Consider the following 15252-nt stretch of genomic DNA (forward strand, 5'->3'; position numbering starts at 1 on the left):
AGCAGTGGAGCGATGAACGCAATAATAATAATAGCCTCTTTAACCTAATTGAAATAGAGTTCGTTGCCAAGAGTAGCCTACCCTACACTTAGCCCAACTGGTAACAAGTTGTGCTAATCTTGGCGTAAGAGAAATATCGATGATACCCACTTGTACTGGCGGATGGGAACATACTGAAACGTTTAGGGATATAGACGGGGTACCAGAAGAGGAATAATCATGAGGCTGGCACATATCAGTCTTCGGCCAGGGTTGGAGAGGGGGGAATGAGCTAAGCCCCAACACTCTCTATCTCCTTCCCGCCTTCTCCATCTTCCTCCCTTCTCTCCCCCATTCTTCCTGTCCATTCTCCCTGTCCTCCCTCCTCTCTCTCTTTTCTCCCTCATCTTATCCATCTTCCTCCCTCCTCTCCCAACTTCTCCATATATCTCCCCCTCCCTTCCTCCCCCCCTCTCCCCCAAACTCCCTCTCCTTCCTCCTCTCTTTCTCTCCCTCTCCTTATCCATATTCCTCCATATTCTCCCTCCCTCTCCCTATCTTTCTCTCCTTACCTTCATCCCCCTCTCTCTCTTATCTCCCTCTATCTCTCTCCCTCCCTTCCGCCTCTCCCTCCTCCCTTCCCTCCCTTTCTCCCTCTCCCTATCTCACCCCTCCCCTTCGCTCACCCCATCTCTCTCTCTCTCCCTCTCCTCCATCTTCCTTCCGCTTCTCCCTGTCTCCCTCTATCTCCCTTTCTCCCCCTTCCTATCCCTCTCTCTCTCTCTCCCTTTCTTTCTCCATTTTCCTCTCCCCTTTCCCTCCCATTCCCTATCTTTCTCCCTCCCTTCCTCCCCCCTATCTCTCTCTCACGCCATTCTAGTTGGAGTAGGTTCATGAGTATACCGGGAGGATGCTGAAGCCGCACGTGAGGTCCTCCGAGACGCTCATGACGGCGCCGGCGTTATCGAACTCCCCGCAGTAGTTGGGCGCTGAGAAGAGCGTGAGCAGGTTTCTCCTGGAGAAGAACTGGTAGCCGTCCTCGACCACCTACAATACAATCGATATGATGACATTATAGAATCTTTTCCATCCTTTTACATGGCGTAAACAAGTAATTAAAAAAATACTGCTAATGAAACTAACTGCTTCTTTCTTTAGGTGTAAAACCGTAAAATATAGAATTAAGGTGAAAAAATAATACATATTGTACTGAAGATGGTGGGAAAACAGAACAATTTTTCAAACATATCACCCGCTACCAAAATTAGCAAATTTATAAAACAAAACACTAAAAACCTATGGAATAAAGATTATTACTACATTTAGTATACATAATTATGCTGTATAACGCAGCTTGAGGAAACGATAAAAAGCCCAAACAAGTTAAAATATGGCACACATTGCTCTTATATACCTTGGGTAATATCGTTGGCCAACTTGATACACCATATAGCTTTAATATCGCGGCCATTTAAACATTTAAAACATTCACAACTCCATTGGTTATGGCCTTAGAGAAAAAGAAAGTGATAGAAAGCGCATAAAATGCTTTACTAAAATTTTGATAAAAAATATTTTTTGCATCTCCAACGGATTTTGAAATTTTTAGTACGTGCAAATCCTATGAATATAAATTCATAATATTTATTTATTTCCTTTCAACGGTCAAAAACCAATTTACATTTATTAACTTATGATAGATGATTAAATCATACTTAAAGAAAAGGGCCAAACCAAACATGCAACTGGACTCTAAATCAGATCTAGGCATAATTAACGTATAATTAATGTAATAAGAAAGTATAAATTATATTAAAAATTAGTGATAGTATATAATAAATTAGTAATAGTATTAACTTAAATACACTACTGTAAAAGATGTGATACCATATGGAGAAACAAACAGATAAATAATAACAGTGCAAATAAACTATAAAATTATTAACAACAATGAAAGATAAACTTTAAATGAATAACAAGAGTAAAAAAATATTAACATTAATGACTGATAGTGGTAAATAAAAAACTGAAAAAAATATATTTAACTTAAATTCATGCACATTACTGTCTAAGACGTGACATATGAATAAATAAAGAGATAAATAATAACAGTGCAAATAAACTATAAAATTATTAACAACAATGAAAGATAAACTTTAAATGTATAACAAGAGTAAAAAAATATTAACATTAATGACTGATAGTGGTAAATAAAAAACTGAAAGAAATATATTTAACTTAAATGCATATTTAACTTAAATGCATGCACATTACTGTCTAAGACGTGACATATGAATAAATAAAGAGATAAATAATAACAGTGCAAATAAACTATATAAAGTAAACAACAATGGGGAAAAATACTGTAAATGAATAACAAGAGTAATATACAGTATATATAGGTACCAACAGAGAAAAAAAACTATAAAAACAACAAATGCAAGCAATAAATGTAAATATATAACCAAGAGGCACAGTCGTAATTATAAATGTGTAACAAAAGACAAGCAGAAACAATAACAGAGCAACAACAACAGTTAACAACACAACAAGAATAATGGGGGAAAAGTTATCAGACGATATGTAAGTCATGACAGGCAGTCATGGTATGCTGTAATTAATATTAGCAGTTATATAACTAAGTATACATGTAGAGGCTGACATGATGATGATGTTACCTGGTGGGCTCGAACTATCAGCGAACAATTGTGTTTCCGCAGGAAGCTGCGCACAACGTCACCTCCGAATACGTAGCTGACTCCTCGGTCGTTCTGTCCCCACCCCATCACTCCCTACAACAGTTTTATTACTATGTATACATGTGGTCGCTGACATGATGATGATGATGTTACCTAGTGGGCTCGAACTATCAGCGAACAATTGTGTTTCCGCAGGAAGCTGCGCACAACGTCACCTCCGAATACGTAGCTGACTCCTCGGTCGTTCTGTCCCCACCCCATCACTCCCTACAACAGTTTTATTACTATGTATACATGTGGTCGCTGACATGATGATGATGATGTTACCTAGTGGGCTCGAACTATCAGCGAACAATTGTGTTTCCGCAGGAAGCTGCGCACAACGTCACCTCCGAATACGTAGCTGACTCCTCGGTCGTTCTGTCCCCACCCCATCACTCCCTACAACAGTTTTATTACTATGTATACATGTGGTCGCTGACATGATTATGATGATGTTACCTAGTGGGCTCGAACCATCAGCGAACAATATTACGTTTAATGTTTTTTTCATATCTATAAAAGTACAGATTAAACTCAAATGTAATTGCAATTAGGAAATGACTGCCTAGTAATAAAAAAAAAAAAAAAAAAAAAAAAAAAAAAAAAAAAAAAAAGAAAAAAAAAAAAAAAAAAACTACAGCAACATTTAGAGGATTCAATTGATAAAATAAACGTTATTAGTTGATATTGTATTTAATTCAGAACTGTTGCTAATTGCATTTTGTTATCGTAAGGAACACATAAAATGACAATACGCTAAATACACCCTTTTGGCCGACTGAGGGAATTAACATTTCATGTGAAATGACTTTTATTTGAGACCCAGAGTGCAATCGACTGACTAAAACCACAGGAACCACTTACAAACTTACAAGTGATATCGATTACTGATTGGCTAGACCCTGTCCCTCCACTCACTTTTATTTGAAACCTAGAGAGTAGTCGACTGTCTTGAACCACAGGAACCACTTACAAGTGATATCGATTACTGATTATTGATTGGCTAGACCCTGTCCCTCCAGTCACTTTTATTTGAAACCTAGAGAGTAGTCGACTGTCTTGAACCACAGGAACCACTTACAAGTGATATCGATTACTGATTACTGATTGGCTAGACCCTGTCCCTCCACTCACTTTTATTTGAAACCTAGAGAGTAGTCGACTGTCTTGAACCACAGGAACCACTTACAAGTGATATCGATTACTGATTATTGATTGGCTAGACCCTGTCCCTCCAGTCACTTTTATTTTAAACCTAGAGAGTAGTCGACTGTCTTGAACCACAGGAACCACTTACAAGTGATATCGATTACTGATTACTGATTGGCTAGACCCTGTCCCTCCACTCACTTTTATTTGAAACCTAGAGAGTAGTCGACTGTCTTGAACCACAGGAACCACTTACAAGTGATATCGATTACTGATTACTGATTGGCTAGACCCTGTCCCTCCACTCACTTTTATTTGAAACCTAGAGAGTAGTCGACTGTCTTGAACCACAGGAACCACTTACAAGTGATATCGATTACTGATTATTGATTGGCTAGACCCTGTCCCTCCACTCACTTTTATTTGAAACCTAGAGAGTAGTCGACTGTCTTGAACCACAGGAACCACTTACAAGTGATATCGATTACTGATTACTGATTGGCTAGACCCTGTCCCTCCACTCACTTTTATTTGAAACCTAGAGAGTAGTCGACTGTCTTGAACCACAGGAACCACTTACAAGTGATATCGATTACTGATTATTGATTGGCTAGACCCTGTCCCTCCAGTCACTTTTATTTTAAACCTAGAGAGTAGTCGACTGTCTTGAACCACAGGAACCACTTACAAGTGATATCGATTACTGATTGTTGGTTGGCTAGATAATCCCCTTCCATTCACATTTATAAGCGGATGTGAATTACCAGATGTGCCAGGTTTAGTTTAAAGAATTTTGTTGAATGAAGGTTGTTCTCTACAACTAGGTGAACATTTTCAAGATATTATTTTAGTTGTGTTAGAGATGTATTATCGCGGTGGAAACCGTTAAGATAGTCAGTGGTTCTATGAATTCAAGGTTAAATATAATAAACAATCTCTTTAGCTACACTTAAACGCACATTAAGTTTTCAATACTTTAAGATACGATAATAGTGTTAAGTTTTTATCGCTTTTAAACGTTATAGGTTTCAGTAATAATTTAAAGAACATTTAGAACACTCCTAAATTTTGTAGTAATTATTAAAACCCGGATTTGGAACTGTGGGAATAACCTAAAATGTGAAATAATCACGATCTGATAATATACAGCAATTTATTTGCTACCAGTAGAGAAACTAAAATCTCAATACATTATAAGTTAGTTTCTCCTTACCTCATAATCATAATATGGTGAAACACACTAATAACAAGACTAAATTACTGGTTAGTTACTGAGTTACAAATTCAGCGTAACTTATACATATGCCTTACCTCATCCGGATCTCCCCAGAGCAGATCACACACAAGGCCGCTGTCGGGTACGTCTAGAGGTCGAGGTATCGTCCTTATCTGTGGACAAGGTTCACCTCATCAATAAGATATACATACGTTTTACCTCATCCGGAATTCCTACAGCAGATCACACAAAGGCCGGCTGATACCTGCAAGGTCCATGACCACAAAGCCACCAAACTCAAGGAGCCCCAGTATCTGAGGAGTACTTCAATGATTTCATGAGTTTCTGGAACTTATACATTTATGAATATCCTTTCAACTTTAATACTTACTGGCTTGTCTGTTTCAGTCAATTTCATGGATTTGGCCTTCTCTACAAAATCCCTAGAATGTTTGATAAAAGATTAAGTTTTCCTACCAATGGCGTTAAAATGCCCAAAGGACTTTTGACAATTTCCTTTTTAGTTCTGTGAATCACGAGAATTAATTATAGGCTGGAGAGGGGTGTTAGGTTTGTGGATTTTGGGAAAGTTTGGAATGGTGAGGATTTAATTTAGATCTTTATTTATTTGAAAAATGTGCTTTGTGTTATCTTTAGGTGTTAGCTGCTTAGGTTTAAAGGAATCAGTTGGGTCTTTATTTAAAACGCATATTTACCAGTATTTAAAGTTTCCGTAATCTTTTCTTTGTACGCTACTGAGTCAAGTACAACAGTAGCGTTGTCCTAATCGGCTGGTAAGATATTGACCGTGTCGTCTTTCCCAAGGATCGATATCCTTTTTCTTATCTACTGCCAAATTGGTCTTTGTGGCAGGAATTTCGTGACCAAAAGACTGGCCTCACAACGAAACCGGTCGCTCTGCTCCTCAGGATATCTGCGTAACAGCTGACTCGAATCCAGTTACGAAATCCAGTACCTTTACCGAATTTGTGCCACAGAAATGTTTAAACCCTTAGATAACCCTAATATTTCCTCTCTTCATTGAGAAGTTTTGAAGAGAGGTTGATTACATTTTGACGTGACAACGTCTTAAATTAGGTTTGCGGCTCGGAGTCACTCATGAAAAAGTGTAACGCCCGGTAACGTTACAATGCCCGTCCAGTGGGTCCGCCGCACGGGATAAAGCAGATAACTATGTTTATTCGTGAAAATGTGGAGTGCTTAGATTCGTCATTTACAACAACTACAACAATAAAGGTAAATAAATGTACACTGATATTTCATTATCGTAAACTATGATTGATTGATTAATTGTTAGATTGACACAAAAGTTGAGAAACTGAGTTTATAAGTTATGTCATACTATTGACAAATGTTGATAGTGTTAAGTAAATTATTAGTTTAAATCACTCTGCAATCAATCGTAATTCAGTCGATTGAGAAGAAACAGCGCGTATTGCTAGTCAAACATTTAAAATAACAAATTATAACCTCTAACCTGTCATAACAGTGCGACCAAACAAACGAACTAAACCGACCAATCACCACGCGCGGAGTTAGAATTTAACTGTGTTTAGCAAGAATTTCAAATTCCAATTTTAGTAAATGTTTTATTCAACTTTACCATTTACAATAACAAATTTTAATTAATTTCAAATTATGTACAATGTTTTAGTAAACAAAATATATTTCTATAGTTAAAATTTGTGCAATTCTTATTTTCATTCAATTCCTTGTTCCTATTGTGCAATTTAATAATATTCATATCAATAAATATTCTACCGAGAAAAAGACGTTGTCACGTAAAATCTTCGCCCGTAAAACCGACTTTACAGGCAACCATAATTTTTTTTTTGCATCCGTTTTTACCTTGCCATCTTTAGGCCAATCACATTCTTTTCAAGTTTTTAGACTTTATTTTTATTCTATATTTCAAAAACTTGTTATAACTTTTGGGTGCTTTCGAGAATTTAATTAAATTCTGTACAGATGAGGTTTCTTAATTAAGTATTTTTTAAATTCAGTTCTATTTTGGGGGAGACTTCTTTCACGATGACGACGTGCAATTCTTTCTTCTAGTTAGATGCAGAAGACAAGATTTTACTGGCTTTTCTGCTATGTAAAAGAGTTTTAGAGTTAGCTCTACAGGTATATAATTTCACATTCATGCAAAAATATTTCAGTTACACTTGAATAAGAGAAGAGTTTGCAACACATAACGATGGTTACATTCTGTACCTCTGTTAGCACAGAGTCTATTGTCAATAGTGAAACAGTGAACTATACCTGGTTAAGATCGACGAGCTGGGGAGACAGGCCACCGTGCATGCAGAAAATCGTGTTCTCTATTAATGCCGCTGTCAACAAACAAATTATTGTTCAATATACATATACAGTAATTTGTAAATAAACTGTTGATGGCATGGAATAATAACGTCTTGTTACAAATATTAAGGGTTTAGAGAGAAAAATAACAAGCATGGAAACATAGTGCACTCGAACAAGAAGTGCTCATACAGGTGCACAACCTACGAAATTGCGTGCGAAGCCGTGGGTAACTGCTAGTAAAAGAAATAATTAATAAAAACTATTGAGAGTAGCATTTTAACGGACCGTCAACTAATGTGAGTTGAGATTTGAGAGTAACGTGTTAACGGACCATCAGCTAATGTGAGTTGGGATTTGAGAGTAACGGTTTAAACGGACCGTCACCTAATGTGAGTTGAGATTTGAGAGTAACGTGTTAACGGACCATCAGCTAATGTGAGTTGGGATTTGAGAGTAACGTGTTAACGGATGTGACAACTAATGCGTGTTGGGATTTGAGAGTAACGTTTTAACGGACCGTCAGCTAATGTGAGTTGGGATTTGAGAGTAACGGTTTAACGGATAGTCAACTAATGTGAGTTGAGATTTGAGAGTAACGTGTTAACGGACGTGCCAACTAATGCGTGTTGGGATTTGAGAGTAACGTGTTAACGGACCGTCAGCTAATGTGAGTTGGGATTTGAGAGTAACGGTTTAACGGACCGTCAACTAATGTGAGTTAGAACTTCAGAGTAACGTTTTAACGGGCAGCCCTTTGGTTCAGAAAAGGATAGCGATGGTATTTTGGTTGATAACAGTAATTGACGCCTTACGATATTTGTGTTTGTGTGGATATTATGTATTAGTTATAGAATATATTTAAATATTAACAGCGTGGTACTATTTATTTTGTGCTAAACTTAATCTCTCTTTGCTCGGTCTGTCAAGATCCTCGCACAGGCGAGGGGCCCATGAGGATCTACAGAGTAATAATTATTGTTACAAGTAAAACGTCGCCGAGGTCTTCATCAGCATAATAAAAAACAATTAAACTACAAAACTATAACAAGTTCAGCTTTTCAAGAATAAAAACACTTGCCAGTATAAAAATATAACAGTGTACTTTATAAGCCGTATATTTATGTATACTTAACACGGTGCTCCACTAATTTCGTTAAGGTTGCGAGGGCTGCGCGGAGTTTTGTGGTTCATCCATCCTTTCTACTTGGATTCTAAGAAGCTAATATCCTTTCTATCTATAATTTCTATCGTCCTTATTTATATATTCTATTCCTTGCTTGTTTCAGTTTATGTTGCTAATAGTGTAAAAAATTAAATCATACAAAATAATTACATTTTATAAATAATGTTCTTTACAAAGGAATCATAAAATAAGATAAAAAATATAAAAATACGACTACGAGCATTATAATAAAAGCTGATGTCTAACTTACCGACTGGAAGACAATTGAAGAGGTCAGTGAAGGTTTTCCACAGTTTCACTGTGTACCTCCTCTTGCATTCGTCATAAAACCCGTAAATCCTACAAAAGTGAAATGGTTTAAATTATTTCGACATTATTTAAAATTGTCAATGATTAGAAAGTTAGTTTTACATTGACATTTATGACAATAGAAAGGATTACTTAAAGTAAAGTAAAGATGTCTTATTTTACCAGACAAAGTTAGGGCTAAGAAGCCCTCTCTAACACTTAACCTGGGGACCAACGGTTCCCGAGTCGCCATCAATGGTCGGGCAGGCGAGCTGCTTGCAAGAACAGGATCACTATGCGGTCAGCTATCCAAGCAGCAGCCACGCTCGACGTTGCTTGATCCGGTTATCCTGCGATTAAACCGTTGTAGGTAGCCGCTACACTACGCCATTGCCAAAGATTGTCAAGATGAAATAATTTTAAAAGATATTGGTATCTATGCTCTGTCCTTTCCTTTCTCTACTTCCCTATTCCCTCTCTCCTCCCTTATACCTTCTCCTACCACCATTTTCTTAAAAAAATGAGTAATTTTGAACGTTGTTAATGTTCTTAGTTGTTTGGATAAATTTCAAAATAACTTCCTTACTCTAAAACGAAGGCAGGAGAACTCGAAAACATACACATTATAACGACGAGATAACGGTTATCGGGAAACCATGGATAGGCAAGCCTTAAATTTTGTTATTTTAATGTGAGAGAAAATGAAGTGCCCGTACCGAGATTTGTACCACTCAGTTTCAAGGATTATCACTCATCAGTCACCCAGCTACAGCTTATCAGGGCTACAGATGCCACTCAGTTTCAAGGATTATCACTCATCAGTCACCCAGCTGCAGCTTATCAGGGCTAAAGATGTCACTCAGTTTCAAGGACTGTCACTTATCAGTCACTCAGTTGCAGCTTATCAGGGCTACAGATGCCACTCAGTTTCAAGGATTATCACTCATAAGTCACCCAGCTGCAGCTTATCAGGGCTAAAGATGTCACTCAGTTTCAAGGATTATCACTCATCAGTCACCCAGCTGCAGCTTATCAGGGCTAAAGATGTCACTCAGTTTCAAGGACTGTCACTTATCAGTCACTCAGTTGCAGCTTATCAAGGCTACAGATGCCACTCAGTTTCAAGAACTATCACTCATGTCACCCAGCTGCAGCTTATCAGGGCTACAGATGCCACTCAGTTTCAAGGATTATCAGTCATCAGTCACCCAGCTGCAGCTTATCAGGACTACAGATGCCACTCAGTTTCAAGGACTATCACTCATAAGTCACCCAGATACAGCTTATCAGGGCTACAGATGCCACTCAGTTTCAAGGACTATCACTCATAAGTCACCCAGCTACAGCTTATCAGGGCTACAGATGCCACTCAGTTTCAAGGACTATCACTCATCAGTCACCCAGCTACAGCTTATCAGGGCTACAGATGCCACTCAGTTTCAAGGACTATCACTCATCAGTCACTCAGTTGCAGCTTATCAGGGCTACAGATGCCACTCAGTTTCAAGGACTATCACTCATCAGTCACCCAGCTGCAGCTTATCAGAGCTACAGCTACCACTCAGCTACAAGGACTATCACTCATCAGTCGCTCAGTTACAGCTCATCAGGGTTACATATGTCACTCACAAGAATATTCTTCTGAATAGAGCATAGGTAGAGTAATGATAGTATTTTTGGTATGATTTTTCATACACGATATTTGTTTATGATATTCTTTGAGATGTACAACATACCTTACCTCTACAGATACAGTATTTATGACAATGCTCTTTAAAATGGCAGTAATTTTTTTATCGTTTCAGAGGATAAATAAAAGATGTTTTTCACTTGAGAATTGTAATATTGTACACAGTTGGTTTCGTGTCATCAAGATAGTTGAATTGAAATCCTTAAATATTGTCAATCGTAGTCAACAACATGAGCATGAACTAAATAAATGCTTGTGATTTAAGTTTAATAGTTTAACGTTATTTTTAGAAGTTATGTTCTTAATTTAGTTTTACAAATTTTAATTATTTGATATTAATTGATGTTTATTGTTATTTAGTTATAAGTAAGGCTTGAGTTGTTCTGAAAAGTAGTTCTACTAAGAAACGATCGAAATGAGAAGCAATTTAAATTTATTTATTATTTAATTATTTTGGTCGTAAACATAATTTGATACACTCTAAAACATTGTATATAATGAAATCTCTGTGACTACGCTTGCAGTCTATATTAAAATAAATATTAAATATTAATTAATTTTGATTCTTAATACGCAGTTTAAATTAATTAGGTATAGTTTAGAGATTTAAAACATAATAAAAATTAATATGTTTAGTAAAGTTTCAAGAATCCCCCATTTCCAGATTATTATAAAAATAAAATATACTAATACAAAAAAGAAACTAAGAATACTCACTGACCTGTTAATACTGGCACATTCATGGTTTCCTCTGAGGAGGAAGAAATTATTTGGGAATTTGATCTTGTAAGCTAACAGAAGACATATGGTTTCCAGTGAGTTCTTGCCCCTGGAAAAATAAAATCTATTTATAAAATAATCTACAAATAAGGTTTAAATCTTTAAAGGCATATCGGAATTTCTTAGTTTAGAGAGGTAATGATAACAGAGAAGAACATAAATTGAGAAATTCTCCGTAAAATAAAGAACTCTTCAATTCTAATTTCAGCCATACTCTCGTTACGATTCCTAGAAATAGTTGCTATTTCAAAGGCAACAAAAAAACGAACTGCTTAATACAATCAGCCAAATTGGGGAGCAGACCACTTAAAACTCAATTTTTTGGTTTTTTGTTTTTTCAGTTTTTAAATAGCCTGAAATTTCCTCTTTACAATGGTATATAACATGTATATGTTTTCTTTTGATAAGTTAGCTTAAAAAAAATATTTTTAACGGCTTGCAAGCACACTTCAATCCTCACAATCAAGAACTGAGCGCGACGCAACCGATCGTGCGTTTCTCTTACACCAGTGCTATTATTTACTTGTTATAGTACTACTTCAATGGAACTGCTACATGATCAACAGTATTTTAGAGGCATTGAACACCACGGCTCTTTTGACAGCTGTATTTTTGTTTTGTTTTTACAGGTAACAAAGTATTGTTTTTATTTGGTTTCTGACATGTTCATTTTTTATTTATATAGCCTAAGCTATATGTTAACAACTGTATTTTACACTTTTAAAATTAAATAGCCTACACATTCAGACCATTTTAGATCAGAGGTATTGAAAAAACAAATCTAGCATTTTTTCTGTTTATTTTACTATTTTTTTTGGAATCTTGCAGAATACGAAGAATAGAAAAAGCCTTAGAGGAGATTTACAAGAGGTATATCAGCAAAGAAACAACTGTAAAAGATAAGAATATTGAATAAATATGCAATAGAGAAGCTTCAGGCAGTATAGTTTATTTACCTGTTCCATTACAACTTTTTAAGTGTTACTTTTCGACATTTTCTTCATTTTCCGAAACTATAATTTTTTTATGTATATGTACCTGTAACTCAGTAACCGTTAATAGTAAACACATGAAATGTTTTATACAACTTTAAGCTATCATAATACAACTTTATACCAGAGAGTTTGTAAAAATGTCACTTACAAAAAAACAAAATATGTTCAAATTTATTTTTTTAGGCTTTTTTAACAATATAACAAATAAAAAATCATAAATATAAAAGTAAAGTATATTTTCCTAAATCCTCTGGTGTAAAGATGTATAAAGGGTGTATGTATGTACATGCAAAGTTTTAATTCTGTATCTATTATAGTTTTTAAATAATAGGTACATAAGTTAACATGGCGGAGATAGGGATATTAAAAGTGGTCTGCTCCCCTTATAAATTGTGCTAGTTTGTATATGTGTACATTTTACGTTTGAATTATTTTATATTTGGTCATTTCTGTCACATATGCGTTTAAATAAACAAATTAACGTATGATCGGAAGACCATAATAAGCGCTGTGGTGTTGTGGTAGCGCACTCACCCGGCAAGTGAGAGACCGGGTTCGAGTCCTGGAGGAGCAAGTACTGTTAGTGATTCAATATTTATTGAAAATTAAAATAAAACTATATACGTATACATAAAAATTTTTCTTTTAATCCTTGATTTATATCACAAACATTGGAAGAAATCGTTATCAGTTGCATCAAGGTGGAAAATACTTCGCACACCTGACCCCCTGATACTTTAAAATACCGGGGGTCTCAAGGAAACCGTGAATTAAATCATTAACATATACAGCTTAGTTAATTATAGTATAGTGTTTACCTTTAAATGCTGTTGTTTCTATCTCTGTTATAATCAAAGGTACCCTACGCATGATTATTTTGTTTTACATGACGCTATTTTATAAATAATTTGTAGGAATAATAAAAGTAGTATTTAGGCATAAAAATTACTAAATGTACGATTATTATTTTAGGTATTACATACGAACAAATGCATACGTATTAGTAGTATATAGTATTGACATAGAAGAATAGCTTGACATGGAACAAGCCTTTTTGACATGGTAGATAATAGAATGCAAAATGGAGAGTTCACTAAACAATTGTATTCGAAAAACAAACTAAAGATTCGATCGGCTACTTGTAGAGACGTTGCATGCCAGTCAGTTGTGCCACTGTAGTACCCATTGGTATATCTTTCACAAGCCTTACACTAGACATCCCGACTGATATACCGGGGACATGCTAGTGCCAGACCATTGGTGTATCTTTCACAAGCCTTACACTAGACATCTCGACTGATAGACCGGGGACATGCTAGTGCCAGTATCCATTGGTGTATCTTTCACAAGCCTTACACTAGACATCTCGACTGATATACCGGGGACATGCTAGTGCCAGACCATTGGTGTATCTTTCACAAGCCTTACACTAGACATCTTGACTGATAGACCGGGTACATGCTAATACCAGTATCCTTTGGTGTATCTTTCACAAGCCTTACACTAGACATCTCGACTGATAGACCGGGTACATGCTAATACCAGTATCCTTTGGTGTATATTTCACAAGCCTTACACTAGACATCCCGACTGATATACCGGGGACATGCTAGTGCCAGATCCATTGGTGTATCTTTCACAAGCCTTACACTAGACATCTTGACTGATAGACCGGGTACATGCTAATACCAGTATCCTTTGGTGTATCTTTCACAAGCCATACACTAGACATCTCGGCTGATAGACCGGGTACATGCTAATACCAGTATCCTTTGGTGTATCTTTCACAAGTCTTACACTAGACATCTCGGCTGATAGACCGGGTACATGCTAATACCAGTATCCTTTGGTGTATCTTTCACAAGCCTTACACTAGACATCCCGACTGATATACCGGGGACATGCTAGTGCCAGTATCCATTGGTGTATCTTTCACAAGCCTTACACTAGACATCTCGGCTGATAGACCGGGTACATGCTAATACCAGTATCCTTTGGTGTATCTTTCACAAGCCTTACACTAGACATCCCGACTGATATACCGGGGACATGCTAGTGCCAGACCATTGGTGTATCTTTCACAAGCCATACACTAGACATCTCGGCTGATAGACCGGGTACATGCTAATACCAGTATCCTTTGGTGTATATTTCACAAGCCATACACTAGACATCTCGGCTGATAGACCGGGGACATGCTAATGCCAGTATCCATTGGTGTATCTTTCACAAGCCTTACACTAGACATCTTGACTGATAGACCGGGTACATGCTAATACCAGTATCCTTTGGTGTATATTTCACAAGCCATACACTAGACATCTCGGCTGATAGACCGGGTACATGCTAATACCAGTATCCTTTGGTGTATCTTTCACAAGCCTTACACTAGACATCTCGGCTGATAGACCGGGTACATGCTAATACCAGTATCCTTTGGTGTATCTTTCACAAGCCTTACACTAGACATCCCGACTGATAGACCGGGGACATGCTAGTGCCAGTATCCATTGGTGTATCTTTCACAAGCCTTACACTAGACATCTCGGCTGATAGACCGGGTACATGCTAATACCAGTATCCTTTGGTGTATATTTCACAAGCCTTACACTAGACATCTCGGCTGATAGACCGGGTACATGCTAATACCAGTATCCTTTGGTGTATATTTCACAAGTCTTACACTAGACTTCCAGCCTGATAGACCGGGTACATGCTAATACCAGTATCCTTTGGTGTATATTTCACAAGCCTTACACTAGACATCCAGACTGATAGACCGGGGACATACTAATACCAGTATCCATTGCTATATCCTTCACAAGCCTTACACTAGACTTCCCGACTGATAGAGCGGGGACATGCTAGTGCCAGTATCCATTGGTATATCCTTCACAAGCCTT

At 36.9% G+C, this 15252-nt stretch overlaps 1 protein-coding gene across 2 annotated transcripts in view; it reads right to left on the reverse strand.

The window, feature by feature from the left end:
• The window catches only part of LOC124353566 (serine/threonine-protein phosphatase alpha-3 isoform-like), a 101347-nt gene that overhangs the window by 2209 nt on the left and 83886 nt on the right, over positions 1–15252 (reverse strand). Inside the window, exons 3-8 of one of the 2 annotated variants that reach the window (XM_046803461.1) lie at positions 11296–11403; positions 8847–8935; positions 7372–7442; positions 5181–5258; positions 2658–2771; positions 883–1026 (exon numbers count right to left, since the gene is read on the reverse strand). In XM_046803461.1, coding sequence (XP_046659417.1) covers positions 883–1026; positions 2658–2771; positions 5181–5258; positions 7372–7442; positions 8847–8935; positions 11296–11403 — 604 coding nt within the window. Of the gene's footprint in view, positions 1–882; positions 1027–2657; positions 2772–2984; positions 3120–5180; positions 5259–7371; positions 7443–8846; positions 8936–11295; positions 11404–15252 lie in introns of those variants that run through there. The other variant, XM_046803462.1, reaches the window with a different exon arrangement.

The sequence above is a fragment of the Homalodisca vitripennis genome, chromosome 2, assembly GCF_021130785.1.
Source record: "Homalodisca vitripennis isolate AUS2020 chromosome 2, UT_GWSS_2.1, whole genome shotgun sequence".
NCBI lineage: Eukaryota > Metazoa > Arthropoda > Insecta > Hemiptera > Cicadellidae > Homalodisca > Homalodisca vitripennis.